Source organism: Botrytis cinerea, chromosome 10 (assembly GCF_000143535.2).
Source record: "Botrytis cinerea B05.10 chromosome 10, complete sequence".
NCBI lineage: Eukaryota > Fungi > Ascomycota > Leotiomycetes > Helotiales > Sclerotiniaceae > Botrytis > Botrytis cinerea.
In genome coordinates, this window is record NC_037319.1 from 50,978 (window position 1) to 75,372 (window position 24,395).

Consider the following 24,395-nt stretch of genomic DNA (forward strand, 5'->3'; position numbering starts at 1 on the left):
TCTTCAACTAAGTTTTTAAGTAATAGAAAAGCTTCAAGGTCTTTGAAGATTTTACACTAATTAAAACTATTAAAATAGTTCTTTGAAAATGATTATTGTAAAGTTCAAGAAATAGGAATAATCTTTAGAATCTAGACGAAAGTGATGTACAGTACTCAGCTGTTCGTCGTATATTAAAACAACACTAAAATCATACAAAACTCATATAATGAATCCATTTATTTTTCTTCGATATCATCTAATATTTTATTTAATTTCAATTGAAGTTTAATAAAAATGAATCTACTTGTGTTTGGGATTTTAATTGATTATAAAATCAGCTGTGGAGAACATGTATGCTATATTCCTACTAGTTTATAGAAGCAAGCTACGAAACAAATCGATACTTTGATTGCTTCATCAACCATAAACGCGACTATTACATAACTATCTGTTTAAGATGTTGCCATATGTGCACCTCCTCCGACGTGGAATGTCTGGCCCGTCATCCATTGCGACTCAGGTGATGAGATGAGTGCCACGAATCCAGCGATATCTTCAGGATATCCAGGTCTCTTGAAAGGGCTCATAGAACCAATTTTCTCATCAATCTCTTCAATAGTCATGTTCGCCCCGCCGGGAAGATAGTCTTTCGCAGCTTCCGCATACATATCGGATTTGATACCACCGGGTGCGATGCAGTTGACTGTGATATTTCGATGTCCAAAGTCGTGGGCCAGGCATTTGACCATACCAGTAATCGCGGCCTTGGAAGCTGAGTATAGTGCATGACGAGGCACGCCCTACTTCATATTAGTCTTGAGATCACATACAGGGGGATGAAGAGACCAAATATACCCAAACTGCAGAAATGGACGAGATCAGAATCAGTCGCCCACCATCTTTTAGATACTTATGCGCCTCTTGGGCAACGAAAAACTGTGCCTTGACATTGACAGACAGTACCTTGTCGATATCGGCCTCGCTGACATCTTCTAAAGCCCCAAAATGCTCGATGCCGGAGTTGCTCATGATGATATCAATTTGGCCGAGCTCTGCAGTTGCACGACTGAAAAGCTGTCTGATTTCGTCCCTTTTGCTTACATCTGCACGGATGCAGATAGATCGTACGCCCAGTTCTCGAGCTTGTGCTGCTACCTTTTCGGCAGCAGATTCGGATGAAACGTAGTTGATCACAACATCTGCACCGAAAGCAGCTAACTTCAAAGCGATGGAAGCACCAATACCACGGCTTGAGCCCGTGACTGGGTTCGTCAGACCTTACACTCTTCAAGAAACATGATAATGATATACATACCGATGGCGACCTTCCCTGCCAATGGTTTATAAGATGAAGACATTGTAGTATTGTTGCAATGATTGTCAATTAATCATTGGTGTTGCGATTATTATATAAATTTTCGAGGCTTTGGCCTGCGCTACCGTCAAATTAACCATCAACGACCACACGCTCAACTCCTCAATGACATCCTAGGGTTTCGCTGTCGAGTTCGACAGGAGGAAGCTCTCATCGGCATTCTGATAAATGCGAGACCGAGATAGAGCAACTTCAACGACAGCAAGCCCTCATCGGCATTCTGATAAACGCGAGACCAATATGGAACAACTTCGGCGACAGCAAGCCCTCATCGGCATTCTGATAAACGCGAGACCGAGATGGAGCAACTTCAACGACAACAAGCCCTCTCGGCACTGTGATCAACGTGAGACTGACATGGAGCAGTTTAGAATGAGTCATGCACGTGGCAGACAAGCTTATTGGACCTTTATCCTTATAGATTCTCTGTCACACTAAACCCATCAAAACTATTTTCTACAGTTTAGGTGGGGTAAATCTTACTAAATTGTCGTTGAGGATCGAGAGTATGAAATATCGGAATAAGATTTAGTTCGTATAGAGATCTACCAGACTAAGAAAAATCGTTGATATCAAGGTTTAACCGCTTATTTTAACCTGTTACCACGTGATTCGCCACCCTTCCTCTATTTGCCTTCTCCTTTTCCACTTCCACTTCTTCAATTGAAGCTATTTACAAATAAATTCATTAAAATTAAATACAATTAATCAATTTCATAATTTTATCAAAGTAAGTGATTTAGGTGAGGTTAAGATTTCGAAAGTCTTTTTTTTATTCGCTTGTCTTCTTCCCTCTTTCATTTTATTCGATATTTCAATTCATCTATAATATAATTTATCAGTGCGTGTATCACTTTTATCTCAATTTACTCAAACAAGGTACGGGGTAATAGAGCCTGTCTCTACGTCAGCGAAACAACAGGCGGAACTTGATCACGAGAATGAGTATGTGCACTCCCATCAACACAATACGTATTTTGAGATACTCTTTCTCATTATTCATTAAACATGATTAAAATTGAAAGGCAACGTCTAAAAGATTTGAAAGAATTATAGAAGAACTTGATTTAGAAAAGGTGTCTCACATATATAATTATTATACTAAATGAATACATTGTAGGAGGGAAAATGAGCAAATGACTAGTAGAATTAAAATTGTTTATATCGGAATGATTAAATTCCGTCTATTTTTTCGCTTATATAGAGAGTACTTTAGTAGTACAATTGAAATAACAATATGTTAATTAAACTCAAGTCTAATAAGAAACCACGAAAAACTCAAATACTAATAAGAGTAATTACCACTTTTCTATTTAAATAATAATTATAATTATCTAATACTCTTAATATGACTATAATATTATATTAGTTATTGATTTGATTAATATAAGTCTTTAAAAGCTTTGAAAGTTTTAAAATCCTTATAATATAGTAATTAAAGGCTTATAACGAAACTCTATAGTATAAAATAAAAACAAAAGTTTCAAGTCATTTTTCTTATTCAGGAATCAAATTTCCTGTCAACAGCAATACAGATTTTGCTTCCATGTTCCCTACATAAATAGCGATAACCCCGTTTGTTCACTTCTACCCATGGCTTATCTCCGACACCCAGTACACTTCTCTCTCGGTCTCCCGCTGCCGGTAAAGCCGAGCTATAATGGGACTTATAGTATGCATACAACACGTACTCGACATTTTAGTCATCTATAATTTTTCACCTCGAAATAGTGGCGTGGGGGATTAGAAAATACGAGAAAACATACGCAGTGAGAATGATTTATAATGGTTCTAGATCTCGCTCCGGACAATCGATAGAGATACCTCCGGATTCGGTTTACATGAATAGGTCTTCTATCGCCGGTCTTATGTATATGAGCGAGCACCGTCATAGTGCCGCTAGCTCGGACGCACAAGATGTAGTGTATGTGAAGGAAGATGATCCAGAGGCAAGAGCAATAAATTAAAGCTTTCCTATCGGTCCTCATTGTCCAGATTCGAGTTTTCCTTATTTTTCATCATTCACCGTCCCACTACATCTCAAAATGATCTTCAAAGTTCTACAAGGCGGAACCGTCATCTCCTTTGACGATACGACGCAACGCGTTGTCGTCCTCCCCAATACCTCAATTGTCATTCAAGATGACCGCATCCATGCTATAACCCCAACAGACTCCACGGAGCTCCCACAGGATGCCGAAATTATCGACGTTACTGGGAAGATACTCTGCCCAGGCTTCATCAACACGCACGTGCATATGTGAGAGACTGTCTATCGCACTCTCGGGCCTGACGTTGTTCTTTCGCGCTACTTCAGCGACTGGCTATGGCACAATTCAAAGAAAAATGCTGAGGTATTCAGGCCGAATGATGTTTATGTGAGTTGCTTGTAAGGGTATCTAGAAGGATTGAACGGGGGCGTTACATCTTTTTTGGACCATGCGCATAACAATTGGGGTAAAGATGTGGTGAAACCGAGTTTTGATGCAGCAGTGGATAGCGGAGCAAGGGTTTGGTGGTGTTATGATGTCGCAGATCGAGAAGGTTTTCCTATAAATGAACAATGGGATGTTCTAAGTGACATTTCTTCAAAGTTGAGCGTGAGTGATCTGGTCCAAACTGGCATGTCACTCGATACTGTGTCATGGACATTCCAAAAAGATAGTGGAACTGGGTTAGAGTATACACGAGAGATGATTAGGTATGTCGCATCATCTGATCCTCACACAAAGCGCTGACTCCTCGTAGCAAATTAAAACTCAAGGCCCTGACTGTACACCACTTGGGCGGGCCGTGGCCAGGTAAGTTGAATCCTCTCCTTAACAATATATCTGCTGATTCTAAAACCTCCTGGCAGCTGCAAACACATCCCCTGCACAATTATGTAGACTCGAATTGCACAGCGATGAATGTCCGATAATATTCTCACACGCACCGTTTATGACCGAAGAAGAGCAACACACACTGCGCGAATACAATTCATTCATCTCTATCACGCCAGAATCCGAGTTCCATTTTGGCCACGGCCAGAAGACTGGCCATCTCGTCTCAGAGCAAGCTTCTCTTGGACTTGACACTAATTGGACATTTTCCGGCGACATGTTGTCGCAAGCGCATTTGTGGCTCCAAACAGTTCGATTGAACGAATACCACAGAACCCTGGAAAAGGGCAAGTTACCAAGAGAGACTCCGTTCAGCGTCGAACAAGGATTTCTCATGGCTACTCGTCAAGGAGGTCTTGCTATGAAGCGGCGCGACATTGGTGTGCTTCAGGTTGGCGCTAAAGCCGACATTCTGGTTTTTAATGGAGATTCTCCGAATATGCTTGGCTGGAGCAACGCCGTAGCCGCGGTGATGCTTCATGCTAATGTTGGAGACATCGAGCATGTACTTGTTGATGGAAAATTCAGGAAACGAGATTTCAGGTTGGTTAATCTAAAGACCGAGTGGAGTCAGGTAAAGGATAGCTTCCTAGAGTCCTCGATACGCATACAACGGCTCGTTGCTGTACCGCCGCCGATGCCCGAAAAGCTTTGGGGCCAGGGAGAAATGGGAGATGTCGAAATCGTGACTACAATTAGGACTGAATTCTAATATACTTCTCAATAAAGTTTGTATACCAACCTAACTCTTATGCCGAATGTGTTTTATCTCATATAACGCTTTTTTTATATATTTTTTTTATCAAAAGATTTATACCTAGCTATTTCGCTCTACTTTATATCAAAAAATATATAACGAAAAACATGTTTTTTATTTTCTTATTTATGGAATTCATACAATTGTATTATATTTTATTAGAATCAAATTAAAATCAGGATTTCAAATCTGAGATTGTAATTGAATCGTTTCTTAAATTATAAGATTTACTATACGCGGAAAATGTAATGTGGAAGTTATATAATATTATTATTTTAGTATTTATAGTTTCTTCTTCTATAGATTAAAGAGGATATTGATTTTACAATCTCTTATTTTAATCTATTATATTTGTATACTCTTGTCTCAAATGTATTATCTTAGCTATATGATAATTCATCTTATTTACTATACAGAGTTATTAAATTAATTATAATATATACAAAGGCTTTTCTTAAATACCCTTTATTATCTTCTACTCGTTTATAATATGTTTCTTAAATAAATACCTCGAATAGATAACTATTATTTGAATTGGATTTGAAGTTTTAAATTTTAATAAGTAAATGATTAATTGATTAATTAGGGAATAAAAAGGAAATGTAATATTTTATTATCGAATTTGAATAGTTAATAGATAATAATAAATTGGAAATGGGATATGGCTATTTGAATAATTGATTGGTTTATAAGAATAAAAGGATGGGATTTTGTATTATGAAATAAGATGGAATAGAAAAGAAGATTAGGTTGAGGAATTCAATTGAAGATTGGGGGATTAGGAGGGAGGAGAAGGGAAGTGAGAGGAGTGAGGGAAGTGGGGGGAATTGTGAGGCGGGAGGATAGTTGGAGTTCTTTTTTGTGATAGATCAATAGTGTAAAATAAGGTAATAGGAATGATAAGATGATAGTTTGGAGTTGGTTATTGTATGGGATTGATCGTTTGAATAGATAGGGGGTGTAGACGGAGTGGATATATGACTGTAGGTAGTTTAGATATCTAGATATGAGATTTTAATTTGGATTTGGACCTGAATCCATGAATGAATCTGAATTTATAAATAGATGATCTATATATATTGTACAGAGGATCTGATTAATCGGTTTATGATAGTGAGAATTTCGGAGAAGAGATGAGGATTTGGGATGAGGTGTTTTGAGAAATGGGAGAGAGGTAAGAATTTGAGAGGGCGGGACTGTTGAATGGGGATGAGTTGGAGGGTATTAGGTCTGGTTGTGGAGGATAATTGAGAGGAGAGGAGGCGAGGAGGTGGAGGGAATAGGAAAGGTGCAGGAGGGAGGAAGAAATCATACAAGTAATCGGCTCAACATGCATTATCTAAAGGCTAGAAAGAGAGAAACTTGCAGGAAGACTTTGATTTGTGGTTTCCTCAAAAGCTAGATGATACCAAGCTAGTTGTGGTAGGTATTTCTACACAGGTCAAGTTTATATATGCCCTTTTGTTGTCACCTGGATCAAGTCGTCCATCTGAAAAAAATCCAACACAACAACCGGAGATTAGTATCCTGTTAGAATTGGATAACAATTTCAGCCTTGTCTTCCACAGGTAATCTATCTTGTAAGCTCTCCAGCGTCGTCTTCATAGAACTTTACTCCATCTCTGAGCTTTGTTTGCATATAAACTGTTCCCTCCATAGAATCGAAATGGGTAAACCCGGAATTCACAAGGACTGTAAAACACTCATTTGCCAGCTCAATTACTCACATCTAGTGATAGATGAACGAGAGTACATAGTAATAAGAGAAATTATTATAAGTTAAATATATATATGTTAGAGTCTTTTGGCCGTCACATATTCACAATCAAAGGGAAGATATATATATTTTAATATCATTTTCATTCTACTCTACAGCTCCTCCATCAATCCCGACCCCAAAATTTCAAGGTGCTTCATCGCCTCACCACACCACCCCACTACACTATCTCAACTCAACTTGAGTTTTCACTCCTAACTTCCGTATTCGGAAGAAGAAAGCTCTGAGAGCTATTGCTGCGCGAATTCGTCTTTTCTAGACTAAGCGCAGACATTCCGCTCGTGACATCGTCTGGTCGATTGAGACCGGAGACGGGAAAAGAATCAGTGGCCTCTGCTACTGCTTGTATAGCACGCATTGGAGAGGTTTCTCTAGACTCATTGGGATAGTCGGTCGCCCAACCACCAACAGGAATCATGTTCCTAGCTCGGGACGTACGGAAACCAGAATCAGATTCATTCTTTATAAAATCATCTGTCTTGACAATACTGTCACCGTCCAGAGAGGCATCTGAAGCTTGCGCGCAATATTTGGCGTACTGCTCATCCGCCTTGTCAGCAGCTGCTTGTGAAATATGGGTAAAACCACGAGAATTTTTGGCTGATGTCATTTTATATGTACCATCAACATTCACCTCAAGAACATTGTATTCTGGTTGCCTTGCCTTAGGACGTGATTCCTTCAAATCCTTGGTACTAGTATCAATGGTGCCATCGGTAACTTTTGGCGTACTGCTGGATTCACCTAGACGATCTCGGATAGTAGTCTCTTTGGAAACTATTTTTGAACATCCTTCCTTGTCAACCACTCGCTTTTTGTAAACCTCTTCGAAGGAGGGTTGGGCGATAGTACGGGAAGGTGATCTTGTTGATCCTTTTGAATCTGAAGGAGATAATCCTCCACCGCCCAAGCACCGTGGCAGACCGCGTTCGAAGCTAAATAATAAAGTGGTACCGAAGCCCAGCAATAATGTGGCCCAATTAGAAGGTGATCTTGTTGATCCTTTTGAATCTGAAGGAGATAATTCTCCTCCGCTCAAGCGCCGTGGCAGACCGCGGTTAAGTCTCCGTGAAGAAGCACTCCCATTGCGTCCACAGCCATCTCCCAAAGCTACAAAGAAAGAAGCTAGAAAAGCCCCGCAGTCCCGCCGTTCCAAAATTCTTACCCAGGAATCTTCATCGAATTCAGAAGAGCTTCCTAGGGACTTGTTTGCTTCCAAGACGCGCTCTAAGCCTCTGAAATCTACTGCAAAAGGAGAGGGAAAGAGTACCTGCTCGGATGAGGACGTATTTGAGTCTAGAGCAGATGAAGAGAGTTCAAAAAGCTCTTCGGAAGATTCCCTTCCCAAAACTAAAAAGAATAAGGGGAAAGATATTGCGCCACCTAGCGATGATGAAATGCTTGATGTCGTCGATGGCCAGCGTTCTGAAACAGGCTCGATCTCCACCGAATGGACAGAAGAAGATCAAATTCTACTCGACTGTACATACGACTACGAGCTTTCTTCGTGGAGAAAGACAAAATCAATCTTCAATTGTACACCCTTTGACCTATTTCCGAAGGGCATCAAGGCAGCTACTGGCCACTGGGATGGCTACCGTTCCGAAGATCGATTCATCAAGAAGGAGACTTTACTTACCATTCCACTCTGTAAATCATTGTGTACTTTGGTTTGTTTTCCGTGGTTTCATGGCGACATTGGATATGTCAAATACGCCTTGTCTTCTGCCCATAAAGCAAGATGTGGGGAGAACACTCCACTCATCGAGGAAGGAACGAGCTGTTGGACCAGCTTTGAGTCTGAATGCGAGGGTCTCTTCAATGACATGAATGATGCGGAGCTATTTCTCAGCGATGATCAACTCGAGACTTTAAAGAAACTTCTTTCGTTCCGAACATCACTTCTTGGACCTGGTAGTTATTCTACCTTTTTAGATTCAGCAATCTTCGAACAAGTTTTGGCATCTACTAGAACCGCAAAGGAAGCAGGTGACTCAATTCATCTCTTGAATGGTGATGTGCAAAACGTCATCAAAGCTTGGGATGTTTGGAACAAAGATGCTAAAAAGTACCTTCCTTCGATGGAGGACTCAAGACATTCCTGGCACAAGGCAAACAACAAAGTTTTGAAAGTACCTAAGGCTATTGTCTTGGGCTGGAAAAAGGATTGGATCCTGAAAAATAGACTCGATGCTGCAAACAAACTTGGAGAAAGATCTGTCCGCGATGATGACGATGAGGGTTCTCGTTGTGGTGATGACGATAATGGAGTTGTTCTTTGTGGTGACGATGATGATCAGCTTTTCTTCGGTGGCGATGACGATGGTAAAATTATCATTAGCAGTGACAAAGACTCCGATGATTCCGATATGGATTCTCTTCCTCAACGAAGCTCTAATGATGTAGACTCGAGAAGGGTAGAGTTGGATGATCTACCTTTGGAGAACATTTTGACTCCTGACCCGGCATCTCTGAGTTCACAAGCCCAAGGCCCAAGCCAGCCTTACTCTAAATTGAGTAAAGAAAATGCAAACTCAAATGCAAAAGCGTCAGGGACAATTCCTACAACTCAAAGTGCTCTGGTGCCGCCAGCAACAGTTCCTACAACTCAAAGTGCTCAGGTATTATCAACAACTTCATCTGACAAGGTCAACGAGAAAGATATCAAAAATTATCTGAAGATGGCTGAATTGAAAGATCTAGCGGTGTACAAAAAGATTGAGATTCTTTCCGAGGACAATATATCGATGGAGAAACTCCAAGTATCATATCCTCCAAGGAAAATTCCTGATGTATTGTACCAAATTGGTTACTTGCAAGATGATTTTGAGCCTCATGAACATGAGCTTTCTGGAGACGTTAGTATCCACATTAAGGCGAGTACTACCATTGAGAGTGGGGGGGCTACCGCTGTCGACTTATCCGACTGTGTATTGGAGGACTGGTGTGAAGGAACTGACCTCCGTACATCTTGAATAGAGAAGGGGGCCCGGGGGCGGTTTTACAATAGTGGTGGGAGTATGTGGGAGAAGACCCCGTGGTGGCAAATTTAATACTTTGAACAAAAATAAATTCAATTTAAATCCCTATAAAAATTTCTATTGCGTATAATACGATCTTGATATATGTATTCATTAGTGACAATACACTTATTTCGTAAGTGATGAATCAAATCGATACTTTTTAAGACCCATTCATTATTGAATTTTAATAGAAAAAAAAATAAGAGCTCGGAAAGACCTTGGAGATTTCAGGATTCTTCGAATATTAGAGTTTTAGGAAAGGTGGATGAAAGGGTATATGCGTAGGAATTAAGAGGAGGTCAAAGAGGTGAAGAAAGGAAGCGAGTATAGAAGCTAGAGCAAGTGAAAAGTATTAGCTTAAAGTTTAAAGGGGAGTGAGGGGTAAGTCGATTACTTGAATCTCGCATGCACATGTTATCTCCTTCGCTTAACTTGCGAAAGCTATCTATTTCATGATAATTGCCAGTTGGACGCCTTGCTACTATATACTAATGTATATTTTATTTTCAATCCGTTATAGTATTTATTGATCCCGAGGTTACTTTGCTATATTTGTGAGTTCAAATTTACCACAATAGTTTTACCAAGCTGTGGTTAGGATCATCAATTGGTTTTGGTTTTGTCATTTTATCTTCTCCCATTTTGCTATTCAATTTGTGTTGTCCAGATTTGATATGATATATACCTTTCCACGGCTACCCTTCCTTTCTTGACCACAACTTTGAAGATCATTCTTGCATGATATAGTATCTCAATAAATCCAATATCGGGCTTTCCTCGACCCTTAGATCATTGCCCTCAAATTCGATAATACTGATATGAAGATAATGGTTTCGATGGCTTCGGAATAGTTACCTGTGAAAACTTTAATAACTCTAGCAGACAATTTGAACAGCATTGAAATGGTTCATTTTCATTACGAGATTGGTTAACTGAGGTTCTGCGATGAGTACACTTTTTACAGCTTCTGTGAGTTATGCTGAAGTGATTGAGTTATTCATAAATATATTAGAAATACTTGAGAGGTAGTTGAAATTAAATCGGAGAACAGACACGAAAGTACAATCCCATATTCACGAGATCCTAAACTGATTGTATAGCTGAAACAATCTATGGATCGAGATATGTCAATATGAGGAAAGACATCTGTATATGGAATTTGTCTCATCTTCTTATAGATTATTCAAACCCGTTCCTCTATCACTCTCTTATTTGAGCCTTGAAACTCTTATTAAACTCAACTAAAAATTCAATCATATATCTTAACTTAAAATACCACTAAGTTAGGATTTAAAATCATGTGAATGTGTTATTATTAATTTCTATATTAATAATTATAAGAATATAAAGGAATATAATATATTACGAGACTAACTATTTATATATAATTTGCTATTCGACGAATGCTTATTTGTATGTATTTATCTATTCGAGATGAATAATATTTAGGTATAATTATTTAATTTAAAAAGATTCAGGAATAATTTTATCTATTCGACGAATGCTTATTTGTATGTATTTATCTATTCGAGATGAATAATATTTAAGTATAATTATTTAATTTAAAAAGATTCAGGAATAATTTTATCTATTCGACGAATGCTTATTTGTATGTATTTATCTATTCGAGATGAATAATACTCTAATATAATTATTTAATTTGAAAAGGTTTTAAAATAATATTATCTATTCGACAAATGCTTATTTGTATACATTTATCTATTCGAGATAAATAATACTTTAATATATTTATTCAATAAAATAATACTCTAATATATTTATTGAATAAAATAAAATTTGATTTTTGAGAAATAATATCATCTATTCGACGAATGCTTATTTATATGCATTTATCTATTCGAGGTAAATAATACTCAATTTCTTATATAATTTATATATTGAAACAATATTATCTATTCGAAATAAATAATATTTTCATAAAATTATTAAAAATAATATTATCTATTCGACGAATACTTATTTACATATATTTATCTATTCGAAAAGAATATTATTCAATTTCTTATATAATTTATATATTCAAATAATATTATCTATTCGACGAATACTTATTCATATATATTTATCTATTTGAGATAAATACCTCTCTAATATATTTATTCAATTAATTAAAATTTGAATTTTTAAAAATATTATTATCTATTCGACAAATACTTATTTATATTTATTTATCTATTCGAAATAAATAACATTTTTATAAAATTATGAAAAATTATATTATCTATTCGACGAATACTTATTTATATGTATTTATCTATTCGAGATAAATAATGTCGGGGAGCGATCATTTGATTAAGTATATATAATAGATTCATTATTCTAGAAGCATTTGGAATATTTTATGTTTTTATAGATTAATAGGAAAGTGAATTATTTTTGATATTGAATTCTAGATTCAAGTGTATTTAATTTTGAGATTCTTATTTGTATGAATTTGAATGAGGATAATTGTATTTTGAATTTGATCTTGGTAATTGATTCAATTACAATTATTGTATTTCTAGTATTTTATATTTATAGAATTCCTATATTTATAGGATTGCTAGTTCCTTTCTAATTAGTATATATCGAATGGGTTTGTATAAAATAAGGATGGAGTATTAAGGAGCGATTATCTGATTGAGTATATATAATATATTCACTATTTCAGAAGCATCTGGAATACTTCATGCTTTTATGATTTAATGGGAAAGTGGATTACTCCTGATATTATGAATAATCTTATCTATTCGATGAATACTTATTTATATACATTTATCTATTCGAGATAAATAAGACTCTAATATATTTATTCAATAAAATAAAATTTGAAAAATGTTATTATCTATTCGACGAATACTTATTTGCATACATTTATCTATTCTAGATAAAGAATACTTTAATATATTTATTCAATTAATTAAAATTTAAATTTAAAAATAATATTATGTATTCGAGGAAGGCTTATTTGTATGTATTTATCTATTCGGGACAAATATATTTATTCAATTAATTCAAATTCGAATTTAAAATTATATTATCTATTTGAAGAACGTTTATTTATATGTATTTATCTATTCGAGATAAATAACTCTTTAATATATTTATTTAAATAAAAGTTTAAAAATTATATTATCTATTCGACGAACACTTACTTACATACATTTATCTATTCGAGATAAATAATATTTTCATAAGATTATTAAGAATAATCTTGTCTATTTGACGAACACTTATTTATATGCATTTATCTATTCGAGATAAATATAAATAATATTTTAATATATTTATTCAATAAAATAAAAATAAAATTTAAAAATAATATTATCTATTCGACGAATACTTCTTTATAAGCATTTATCTATTCGACGAACACTTATTTGCATACATTTATCTATTCGAGGAATGCTTATTTGTATGTATTTATCTAGGGCAAATTACTCTCATACCCCTCAAATGTCATTTAATTACTCTCATGCCCTAAAATTCAGAAATAATCTACTCTCATGCCCCTTAGATTCTATGATAGATTCTATAATCAAATGAATAAATTCTAGCCTTTTGAGGTTAGATTCTATATTTGAAGAAGATACAAAAATTACAAATTACTTTATTATAGAATCTACCCTAGGGTTAGGATTATAGGAGGATACATTCTATAATTAAAAATATAGATTCTATAATTAAAAGTATAGATTCTATGATAGACGATAGGAGGATAGATTTTATTATAGAATCTATTATAGAATCTAGCTTCAAATGATTAGATTCTATAATTTTGGATTAGATTCTACTATAGATTCTATAATAGAATCTAAGGGGCATGAGAGTAATTAAATGACATTTGAGGGGTATGAGAGTAATTTGCCGATTTATCTATTCGAAATAAATAATATTTTTATAAAATTATTAAAACTATTATTATCTATTCGATAAATACTTATTCATATGTATTTATTTATTCGAGATAAATAATATTTTTATAAAATTATTAAAAATGTTATTATCTATTCGACGAACACTTATTTATATGTATTTATCTATTCGAGATAGATAATTCTTTAATATAATTATTTAGATAAAAGTTTAAAAATTATATTATCTATTCGACGAACGCTTATTTATATGCATTTATTTATTCGAGATGAATACTTCTTCAATATAATTATTTAGATGAAAGTTTAAAAATTATATTATCTATTCGACGAATGCTTATTTGTATATATTTATCTATTCGAGATAAATACCTCTTTAATATATTTATTTACTTAATCAAAATTTAAATTTAAAAGTAATATTATCTATTCGACGAGTATTTATTTATATACATTTATTTATTCGAGATAAATACTTCTTCAATATAATTATTTAGATAAAAGTTTAAAAATTATATTATCTATTCGACGAATAATTATTCGTATATGATTATCTATTCGATAAAGATATTGGAAAATATATTTTAAAATTTCATTATTTATTAAACGAACGGCTATCTGTATATAGTTATCTAATCGAGATGAATAATACTTTAGTATAATTACTTAATTATTTATTATTTAAATAAAGTTTTAAAGATGATATTATCTATTCGAGGAATACTTATTTATATAAAATTATCTATTCGATATAAATATTACTTGTATTCATCAATTAGAACTCATAGAGCCCACACATAGTTCATATATAAGAGTTATAGAAATATGTTTACTTTATTAACTTATATCTATAAAGACGCTAGTCTTAATAATTCTCTTGAATATATTATACATAGTATTAATAAGATTAAGATATAAGTAACATATATCTATACTATATACTAGTATCTCGATAATAGTCTTAATCATAATTACAATATATATTATCTTAAAGATTAATCTCCTTGATTTGCTCAATATAATTTCACAATAAAAAAGGCGTAACTATCACGCAATGTGCACAGACAAAGATTTTCCAAGCGAATTCGATTGCCATTCCATATGATATATAACATGCTCCACTAAATACACTCCATTATGAGCTAACAGCTCTAGATCCCCTACCACGATGTTCCCCACCTCCAGATTATTCCATTCCATTCCATCATTCTATTCCACCTCTTTTCAATCTCAAGACTCTAACATTTTGTGAAAGTAAAGAGTTTACATCGTTGATGATGCCACAATCCGAAATGTAATGATCGAGCCGAAGTTTCTGACTTGCAGACATGACTCTTCTCCACCCTTGCATATACTGCATGTGCTAGTATCAGCACCTATCTTGGGACAGCGTGAGAGGCCAATCACTAACATGCTTGACAGACAAAACCATTTATTCTCATTAATGTTCTCAAAATCGTTGAAGATTTTGATGCAATCTTCTGATACGAAACATTGAGAGATTCGGCAAAAGCCTACCGAGACATTTGGCACACCTTCAGGCACCATTTTATCCACAATTGCAAACATATCGGAACAATATTTGTGCCATGCTCTTATAAACTTGCTTTGTGGTGATCCAGAAAAGATCTCATGGTTCCGCTTTTTTGTGGCAGAGCCCTCACTGATTAGAGAGGCTTCTGGGACAGTGGGAGACACGGGTGTACCCGGTTTCATCTTTTTGATGGAATCAATTTCACTCGCGATAAGTTTGATCTCTTTTTCCTTGGATTCAATTGCCAAGTTGTGAGATTTGATCAAATCTTCGTGGACTTTTGCATTGTCCTCTTTGAGTTTCTCTGTAGCCAAGTTGAGTTCTCGAACTTTATTCTCAAATTTAAGAGTGCGCTCGCTATGCTCTAATTCAAGATCTTTCAGTTCTTTTGAGTGTTGAGTTGAGAGTCTCTGATGCATATCGCACCAATGATCTCGACCTTTAGTCATAGAGACGAGAGCTTTTTCTCTCATCTCCTTCTTCTTCTTGAATAACTTGATATCTTCATCAAGTGTACTTCGAAGTTTGACTAATTCGGTTTGGGAGGTTATGGCTTCTTTTATGGTGCCAATTTGATCCCGGAGAGTCTCCACTTTGCTATTCTTTTCTAGGAGATCTCTCTTCAATGATGCATTTTCTGCTTCATGTTGTGCGCAACTTGGGCAAGGAGCTTTTGGAACTGTAACAACATTCATCAAGCCTTGAACAAATTTGTTCTGACAATCTCGAAATTTTTCCATGTGGCTCGTATGTTTTTTTTCAACGCTATTCAGGTGATTTTCGTAAGATTTCATAATTTCATCAAGATAATCCTGGTTAACTTTTTGATACGCTTCATCGGATGCTTTCTGGGCCTCCAATCGTTTCTCATAGTTATAACTTTGGAGTTGTTCGACCATCTGAGTTTTCTCAGTGATCTGTTTAGTCAAGTCATCACGAGGAATTAGACTACTCTCAAGAGTTTCAATCTTTTGGTCACGAATGGTGATAGATTCCATGAGAGTAGCATTTTGGTTGTTTGACGCGTCAAGATTATTCATCAACTCGGAGACTCGTGTCTTTAACTTTGAGGCCCCTTGTTCCACCTTTGATTTATCATTTGTGAGTTTTGAGACTTGATTCCTCGCATAATCATAATCATTTTCAAGAGTTGAAATTCTAGTATCTAATTCAGCCTTTTCGGCTTGGAGAGTGGTTTTGTCAACCTCCAAGATATTTTTCTCTCTAGTTACACGAGTCAAGCTGGATTTTTCCGCATCTAACTGTAGCTGCATTGAGTTTTTCTCGTTGAGTAGTGTATCTCCTACCCTCTTCAGGTTTTCATTTTCAGCAGAAAGGGTAGAAATCTTAGTCTCATGGCTTTTTACCAAGTTCAATAATCTTTCAATTTCATCTGCTTGATCCAAGATTTTTCTTTCTTTACCACCAGATGCCCTCCCAGTTTTTATGGCTTTACCAATAGCTACTTTTACAGACATAAGGAATTCATCATTTGATAATTTCACGTTGTCGCTAACGGTGGCCTTTGCTGAGGAGGCAAACTCATCAATCGATGTTTTGGTCTTCTCTTCCAGGGAAGTCTTGACTTTATCCATAGAACTGACAAGTGTGTTACTTGCATCATTTATGGTTTTTGCTACGGACTTGACCCCTTCATCGATTACCGAGGATGCTGCTTTAACAGATTCCTCTATGTTCTTAACCTCTTGCTGGATAGAACTCTTTGAATTCTCGATCGACTTGTTGGCATGCTCGACTGTTTCATTAATCGATTGATTGGATGAATCGGACAATTTTTGCATATAAGCAGTTGATGATTTGACCACTTCAATAATCGACGACTTTGAGGAATCTGCAAGGTTATTCAACAAATTCTTCGAGGATTTAACAACGTCATTGATAGATGCCTTTGAAGAATCCGAAGCACCAATGATTGATGCTTTTGAAGACTCAACAACATCATTGATTGACGTCTTCGATGAATCTAAGACACCATTGATTGATGCTTTTGACAGATATAAAACTTTATTGATAGATTCTGTGTTGGACTCAATGATCTTCTCGGCGGTCTCTTTATTTGATAGAGAGAGTTCTTGAAACGCGTTCAACAAGTCGCTGAAAGCCTTGCGAACATCAGAACCTACTGAAACGTTTTTGATGCGGACTGAAAGTTCATTTTCTTTCTTCTTAGCCGCTTCATCATTGCTCAAGATCCGTCGTGAAAGTTGTTCTTTCTGCTGTTGAGCTGTTTCACCAGATATTTTGGTAGCTTCTTCAGTCGCTTTGAGTTCCTCATACTTTTTGTTGAGCATCTCGATATATTTCTTCGCCAGAACTTTATCCTTTGTCAAAGTTTGGACATCTTTCATGATGCGTCGAAGAAGAATTAATACGTTTTCGCTATGTTCAGCGTCTGCTTGTAGAGTCTCATATTTCGATTTCATACCAGAAAAAAGAGTATTCAATTCCTCAAGATTCGGTACCAAAAGTTCATAATTATTTTCATCCAATGCTTTTTTAAGCAGAGGATCATTCATCATATCAACATCCTCTTGTAATTCTGACATTTCGATGAATGATGATTGTGTAAAGATGAAATGAAAGTCTTTGAAGGGGAGTGCATGAGTATGAAGAGCCTGGGCACATTTGATTATGTAACACTTCATTACCAGAATACACACTTGCCTACCTAGGTAACTACATTGGTAGGAATTTGACTCCCAAATATTAATGTTACATAAATTTTATCCAGTGACTTTCCATCTTACCATGTTGCCTAGCATCCTTTTGATGTAATGGTTTGCACCACTTTTGCAAGCTTATTCATCATCTACCAGATTCATATTCTTACAGACTTCGTACTCTGTTCATCCACACAAGAGAGTTACCTACACCACCTCATCACACAGACACTTTGATTGATTGAAGACACCACTGGGACTTGTGTTAACTTGTTTCTTATTTCTGTATTTAGATAGTTTCCAAAATATTTATATTTGAATCATTGAACTAGATATATGCGATCAATATCTCCAGGTATCTTGAAACCTCCAATGTACTCAAGCTTTTCGATCACAACGAGGAAGGTATCCCATTAATTTGATCTGTACTCAAGTCTGTGTACTATGTAACGTCTCATATGTATCCTCCGTCTCCAAAAATGATGGATGATAAATAGCTGGCGTTGTCCTTCTGGTGATTTATTGATCGTGAAGCTATTTCAAAACGACTTTTCGACCTTGAGGCACTGACCTTCAACATTTACCTATGAGATACGGCCACCAAAGATCACAGTTGTGGTTTGCTACAGGTGACGATATCCAGGTGATGTGTGTAAGAATATTCGAAGGTTACTTCGTCTGATCTAACCATTACGGCCCCGACCCAAGATTTAACCCCGAATTTATGATGGAACATTAGTCCGGTGGGAGTATCCTTTATTCGAAATGTGTAAAAAAGTCGTGAAGTCATGTTGCCATTCACCACCCTATGCCGACTGTCTTTTCCTTCCCCGATTACCTTTATACTCTTGAATTTTGTGGGTTGTTAACGGCACGCATGCAGATGATTTTTATACAACTGAAATCATCTCCGAGAATAGACCTTCATGGAACAAATGCAATAGGCATTCGAGAAAACTCTCCCGCTGACACCCAAATTCGACTAGAAAATGTATTAATTAGAACTAGAATTTCTTGGGCAACGTGAATAGAGTCTATTGTGATGTACTTACAGAACTTATAATGAAGCATTGTCAAGAAATTGTAGTGATGTGGACATGGATTTTTGGCTAGTCATAACACAATGTTCTCCAAGTCCCCCAATTCGTGCACAAATACAGCGTCCTTCCCTCTATTTTCAATAAGCCCTGTTGAGCAGGTCTTCGCAGAGATTCCAGATAGTTTTGGACATGGTGTAACCAGGTTGAGTGATTTGATACCGAAGTATATTGTGACTTCAGCCTCCATTTCCTATAAACATCTAGGCATGAGTTCTTTTTTGCCTCTTTCTATTTCTTTTGGTTTCATTTGATATCACCACCATTCGTTCTCAGCCTTATTCGCATCAAGCCACCCACGAAAAACTGGGTAAAAATCTTTTGGGTTGTAGTTCACCGTCTCCAGTTCTAGCAAGGTGCCATCTCATGTAGTGTTTCTCGCTAGCCTGTTGTTGGTTTCTGTCTCGTTGACTATAGCTCGCTCCCCCCTTTTCCCGCTAGCTACCGTCTCGTATATTATAGCCTGTCTCCCTCCTGTTCCCGCCAGTTGCCATCCCGTGTATTACAGGTCGCTACCCCCGTTCTCGCTAGCTGCCGTCTCTTGTATTTTATTTAGCTGTCCGTTTCGATACATGATTTTCGAGTTTCTACTCCCTGCCTGATTATTTGTATTTTCCAACGACCACCGGAAGAGAACCAGTTCTATCAAATATGTCACTGCCCATCTTCGTGTTCACCGCAGCACTTTCCATGTGGTCCAGAATATCCATCTACTGGCTTTCAACCTTCTCTCCTCTGCCACATTGCATCAAATGACCATGTCGATAATGTTCTTTCTGCACCTCTGCCCCCCTCCATTCTCCTCGCTCTCCCTCAATTTATCGGCACAATACTTTCGATTCGGTCGAATGCTATTCTTTTCCTTCTCTTGCTTCGGCAGCCCATATTCAACCCCCAACTCGAGTCTGCTCTTTGCCCATCTCTATCGGCACACTTTGGTCGGTATTTGCCCCGGTCATTGTAATTTGTTCACTTCACAACCACCTCAACCACATCCTCACTTATGCTAGTTTCGACTATCATTTGCCCCCAACAAGCAACTTATCCGCATTCCAGGCAATTTGTATTCCGAGTAACGTTGTACGAACTATTCGCTACCATCTCCACTGCGCACTTGATAATACTAGTTTCGGGTATCATCACTTCACCCCTTCGCCCCTTCACCGAATCGGCTGATGTGTCTTATTCAACCACCATTCCCAATATTATCGCTAATCCCGTAAGCCGCAACCCTCACTATGATCGTTTGATGAGCATTTCGAATATCGTCATATGTCTCCCTGCTCTTCTTCAAGATACACTTCATGATATTCCTCCGCTCTTCTGGTCCGGTGGCTATCCTTTCCCACTGTTATTTTCCTGGTAGTTGATCTAACCTGAGAGTTTCAAGGTGCTATCTTGGAATCTAAGGCACTACCTCACCCATATAATTTGGACAAGTTCTCATAAAATAGTACAAATTTTGATCTCACTCATGCTTTTAATCAGCAGGGGTAGTTTTATTCAACCAATCATTCAACTTATCGCCAAATTGATTTCTGCGTTCAATACGAGATGAAGCTTCAGTAATCATTGCCATTCCGGCAACGCCAAGCTCCTCGATCTTACCAGTCGCTTTTCTGATATCCCTTTTTTGTTGGTACCTTGCAGCTCGCGTCTCTTCAAACTTTGCCTTTGATTCATCAAGTTCGGTTTGCATGAGATCAAAGTCAAAATCTTTCAAGATACTAAGCGACTTTTGCTTTTCGGATAAATCTTCTTCACCTACTTTCAGATTTTCCGAAAAGGTATCATTTTCGGTGAAAATCTCCTGTTTATTATTAGGCAGAGATTCAGGTACAGATAAACTCTTAGTACCGCCAGGAGGAGCAGCATTAAATCCACCTTCATCGAATGATGAGCCGGCTAGAAAAGTGATCAAAATTTCCGCTTTTCCTATCAGTGAACGATTCCATACTTTAAGTACTGGGATAGACACCACAGTGAACTCCATTTCAGCTACACTTAGGCAACTTAAGAATAATCCCCATGTTTTCACTGTATTTCTGAGACCAGATTCAGGATGATGACATTTAATCCTGGTTGCCATATCATGACTCAAACCAACCTCAATTGGTGATTGTGTTTGCCTAACTCTTTGTGTAGGATCAAGTGCAAGATTGGACCTTTGTGTTAGATTTCGACGGAATGTCTCAGTGGTTTGTCCTGAATTCAACCAATTTCTATGACCACGATATGATTCATTGTTTCTTATGTCTAAGGGTGGTCGAGATCCAAAAGCATTATCGATAGATGAAGCTTCATCCGCGTCATCTCTTTGCGCTGCAGTGGAGTTATTAGTGATTATTACACCACGGCTCCTGATATATCTTGACATCATTGCCGTAACTACAGCCCATTCACGACCATTTAAGCCTTTCCCCGGTACAGCTCCAGACATAACAGTGTTGAGATAAATACCTGAATTTTCCATTTTGGAAAAATGTTTTCGAAATTCTGGATCAAGCTGGAATTTACTCCCAATTGTGTTGAGAATTAAAGATTCCAATACGTCAGTTGACATAGTCAATAGCAATTTCAGCATATCTAGCTCACCACTATCTCTATCTTCGATCATTGTGGTCAAAAATCCCCTTTTGGAATATCTTTGATTGCCTTGGGGAACTGCAAGATCTTCCTCTGCGATCTTGTACAAATTCATCATGAAATCTTGTCTAGATCCATCAAATAATGCATGAAGCATTCTTCTTCTTCGCGGATTCAATATAGGAACTTCCGCTGTTGGGGCATATGGATTCATTATGTTCATTATTGAATGAACAATTTTTTGTTGTTGTTGTTGTTGGCGATGGTATGAGCGCGCAATTTGATTGTATTCGCGAAACGCGATAAGCGGCTCATTTCGGTGTTCGACGAATATATGAATCCCGGCGTTTTTGAGAAAGACTATACATCCCTATCAATTATTATAATTGAATTTAAATTATGGTCTTCATATTAATCCTACATAGATGATTTTATATCCTTTTAGTTTTAGAAACTTTCTATTAAATTAAATCTCAATTTCATTATAATAAAGGTATAAGTATTATTTAAATGTTTCTCGAATAGATAATTATATACAAATAGATATTCCTCGAATAGATAAAAGAAAAAGAAATTAAAATATATTTTTAATCTCTATATAATTGAATTTCATTCCTCAAATAGATAATCATATATAAATAACCAATTCCAAATAGATAATTATATATAACTACTCCTCAAATAAATATTTTTTTTTGAAATATTTATATTTTGCTCCTCGAATAGATATTTACATATAAATAACCATTTCTCGAATAGATAATCATTTTTTGAAAAAAAAACAATATAGATAGGAAAAACGTAACTCATGAATTATATTATAATAATATTTACTATATGATAATTCATTTATAATTACTAAGTATAATTATTTAGATTGATTATAATATATACAAAGAGTTTTCTTATATAATTATTATTATCTTTTATTCTTTTATAATATCTCGAATAGATAATCATATATAAATATCCATTCCTCGAATAGATAAATATATATATATATATATATAATTATTCATCAAATTAATTTTTTTTTTTGAATTATTTATTTTATATTCCCCGAATAGATAATCACATATAAATATCCATTCCCCGAATAGATAAATATATATATATATATAATTATTCCTCAAATTAATTTTTTTGAAATATTTATGTTTTGCTTCTCAAATAGATAATCACATATAAATGTCTATTCCCCGAATAGATAAATAAATATCTCTTAAATGGAAAATTATTTTTTCGAAATATATTTTTTTGTTTCTCGAATAGATAATCATATATAAATATCCATTCCCCAAATAGATAAATAAATATCCCTCGAATAGATAATCACATATAAATATCCATTCCTCAAATAGATAAATATATATCCCTCAAATAGAAAATTATTTTTTCGAAATATTTTTTTTTTGCTTCTCGAATAGATAATCACATGTTAATATCCATTCCCCGAATAGATAATCTGTTGGAACACATGACTGACGAAACACGTGATACCATCACGTGTTTCCCCACATCGTAAGTGGGATGACAGCGTCTATATAGATTAGCAGAACCCCCTTCGTATAAAGGGGTTAGATAGAATATAAGAACTTTTTTTTACCTCATACGCGTTTTATATATACACCCCCTTACGAAGCCTGTTCAATATAATCACATATTAATATTCATTCCCCGAATAGATAATAAATATTTTTTCAATATATTTTTATTTTATTCCTCGAATAGATAATCACTTATTAATATTCATTCCCCGAATAGATAAATATATATTGTGAGAGTGAAAACATGTGACTTCAGGGTCACGTGTTATCAACATTTAGTATTTATAGTTTCATTTTTGTAGATCTAAAAATATCATTGAATTTTCTATCTTTCAAGTTGATTCTTGAAGAATTGAATACCCAACTCTTATCATCTCCCTTACCTTACTACTACAATATAGCGATTCACCTCATTTTACTATATATAGCTACTTGCTCTATATATGATATATGTAAAGGCTTTTTTATATGATCATTATCATCTTCTACTCTTTTATAATATAAAGAATTATTTTTTAAATAAATATTTTTTCAATATATTTTTATCATCTTTCTCGAATAGATAATCACCGATTAATATCCATTCCCCGAATAGATAAATATATATAAATGAATATGTTTTTAATATATCTATATTTTGCTCCTCGAATATTTATTTATATATAAATATTCATTCATCGAATAGATAAAAGAAATTTCATATTATTTAGATTATAGATTAAATTAAAATCAATAAAAATACAATTCATCTCGAATAGATAAATGTATATAAATAAGTGTTTCTCGAATAGATAATATTATTTTCAATATTTAATTCAATACTCTAATTAATTATATTCCATCATTTTTTATCTCGAACAGATAATTACATATAAATAAGCATTCCCCGAATAGATAATCCTTTTTCAAAATATAAAAATGTATTTATATATTCCTCGAATAGATAATTATATATTAATATCCATTCCCCGAATAGATAAATATATATAAATAATTATTTCTCAAATGAATATTTTCTATAACGATGAAAGTATAAAAGAAGGACGAAGTTCTCATTATACTATGTAGAAGCTATTTATAGATACCTAGGGTATTCTGGTGCGCTAGTGTTCGCGTATTATTTTCTCAATATATTTTTATTTTATTCCTCAAATAGATAATTATGTATTAATATCCATTCCTCGAATAGATAAATATATTTTTCCATTCCCCAAATAAATAAATATGTATAAATAATTATTTTTCAAATAATTATTTTTCCATATATTTTTATTTTATT

General features: G+C 35.1%; 5 protein-coding genes across 5 annotated transcripts; 2 read left to right on the forward strand and 3 right to left on the reverse strand.

The window, feature by feature from the left end:
• Positions 1-209: 209 nt before the first annotated feature.
• BCIN_10g00140 (hypothetical protein) lies at positions 210-1,817 on the reverse strand. The gene is made up of 3 exons (XM_024695368.1): positions 1,298-1,817; positions 838-1,244; positions 210-782 (listed from the first exon to the last, which is right to left on the reverse strand). The coding sequence occupies exons 1-3, from the start codon at positions 1,338-1,340 to the stop codon at positions 435-437; spliced, it is 798 nt and encodes a 265-aa protein (XP_024551162.1). The 5' UTR covers positions 1,341-1,817; the 3' UTR covers positions 210-434.
• A 1,264-nt stretch (positions 1,818-3,081) lies between these two features.
• BCIN_10g00150 (hypothetical protein) lies at positions 3,082-5,104 on the forward strand. Its single transcript, XM_024695369.1, has 3 exons — positions 3,082-4,058; positions 4,106-4,158; positions 4,215-5,104. Exons 1-3 carry the CDS (start codon positions 3,982-3,984, stop codon positions 4,949-4,951), a joined length of 867 nt encoding a protein of 288 aa, XP_024551163.1. The 5' UTR covers positions 3,082-3,981; the 3' UTR covers positions 4,952-5,104.
• Positions 5,105-6,870: 1,766 nt separating this feature from the next.
• BCIN_10g00160 (hypothetical protein) lies at positions 6,871-9,819 on the forward strand. The gene is made up of 2 exons (XM_024695370.1): positions 6,871-7,489; positions 7,607-9,819. Exons 1-2 carry the CDS (start codon positions 7,190-7,192, stop codon positions 9,746-9,748), a joined length of 2,442 nt encoding a protein of 813 aa, XP_024551164.1. The 5' UTR covers positions 6,871-7,189; the 3' UTR covers positions 9,749-9,819.
• Positions 9,820-14,875: 5,056 nt separating this feature from the next.
• Positions 14,876-17,772, reverse strand: BCIN_10g00170 (hypothetical protein; the record flags this gene model as incomplete). The annotated part of the gene is made up of 2 exons (XM_024695371.1): positions 14,876-15,025; positions 15,190-17,772. The coding sequence occupies 2 exons, from the start codon at positions 17,770-17,772 to the stop codon at positions 14,876-14,878; spliced, it is 2,733 nt and encodes a 910-aa protein (XP_024551165.1).
• Positions 17,773-19,760: 1,988 nt separating this feature from the next.
• Positions 19,761-21,915, reverse strand: BCIN_10g00180 (hypothetical protein). Its single transcript, XM_024695372.1, has one exon. It carries the CDS (start codon positions 21,781-21,783, stop codon positions 20,464-20,466), a length of 1,320 nt encoding a protein of 439 aa, XP_024551166.1. The 5' UTR covers positions 21,784-21,915; the 3' UTR covers positions 19,761-20,463.
• Between the last annotated feature and the right edge of the window lie 2,480 nt (positions 21,916-24,395).

What these genes read in the sequence shown, in the direction of transcription:
- BCIN_10g00180 (XM_024695372.1), bottom strand. Translation starts at nt 21,783, where the DNA reads ATGAATCCATATGCCCCAACAGCGGAAGTTCCTATATTGAATCCGCGA.
- BCIN_10g00160 (XM_024695370.1), top strand. Translation starts at nt 7,190, where the DNA reads ATGTTCCTAGCTCGGGACGTACGGAAACCAGAATCAGATTCATTCTTT. An exon ending in TAGTATCAATGGTGCCATCG is followed by an intron (nt 7,490 to 7,606) that starts GTAACTTTTGGC and finishes ACCTCTTCGAAG; the next exon opens with GAGGGTTGGGCGATAGTACG.
- BCIN_10g00150 (XM_024695369.1), top strand. Translation starts at nt 3,982, where the DNA reads ATGTCACTCGATACTGTGTCATGGACATTCCAAAAAGATAGTGGAACT. An exon ending in TATACACGAGAGATGATTAG is followed by an intron (nt 4,059 to 4,105) that starts GTATGTCGCATC and finishes GACTCCTCGTAG; the next exon opens with CAAATTAAAACTCAAGGCCC. An exon ending in CTTGGGCGGGCCGTGGCCAG is followed by an intron (nt 4,159 to 4,214) that starts GTAAGTTGAATC and finishes ACCTCCTGGCAG; the next exon opens with CTGCAAACACATCCCCTGCA.
- BCIN_10g00140 (XM_024695368.1), bottom strand. Translation starts at nt 1,340, where the DNA reads ATGTCTTCATCTTATAAACCATTGGCAGGGAAGGTCGCCATCG. An exon ending in GGCAGGGAAGGTCGCCATCG is followed by an intron (nt 1,245 to 1,297) that starts GTATGTATATCA and finishes TGACGAACCCAG; the next exon opens with TCACGGGCTCAAGCCGTGGT. An exon ending in CGTCCATTTCTGCAGTTTGG is followed by an intron (nt 783 to 837) that starts GTATATTTGGTC and finishes AATATGAAGTAG; the next exon opens with GGCGTGCCTCGTCATGCACT.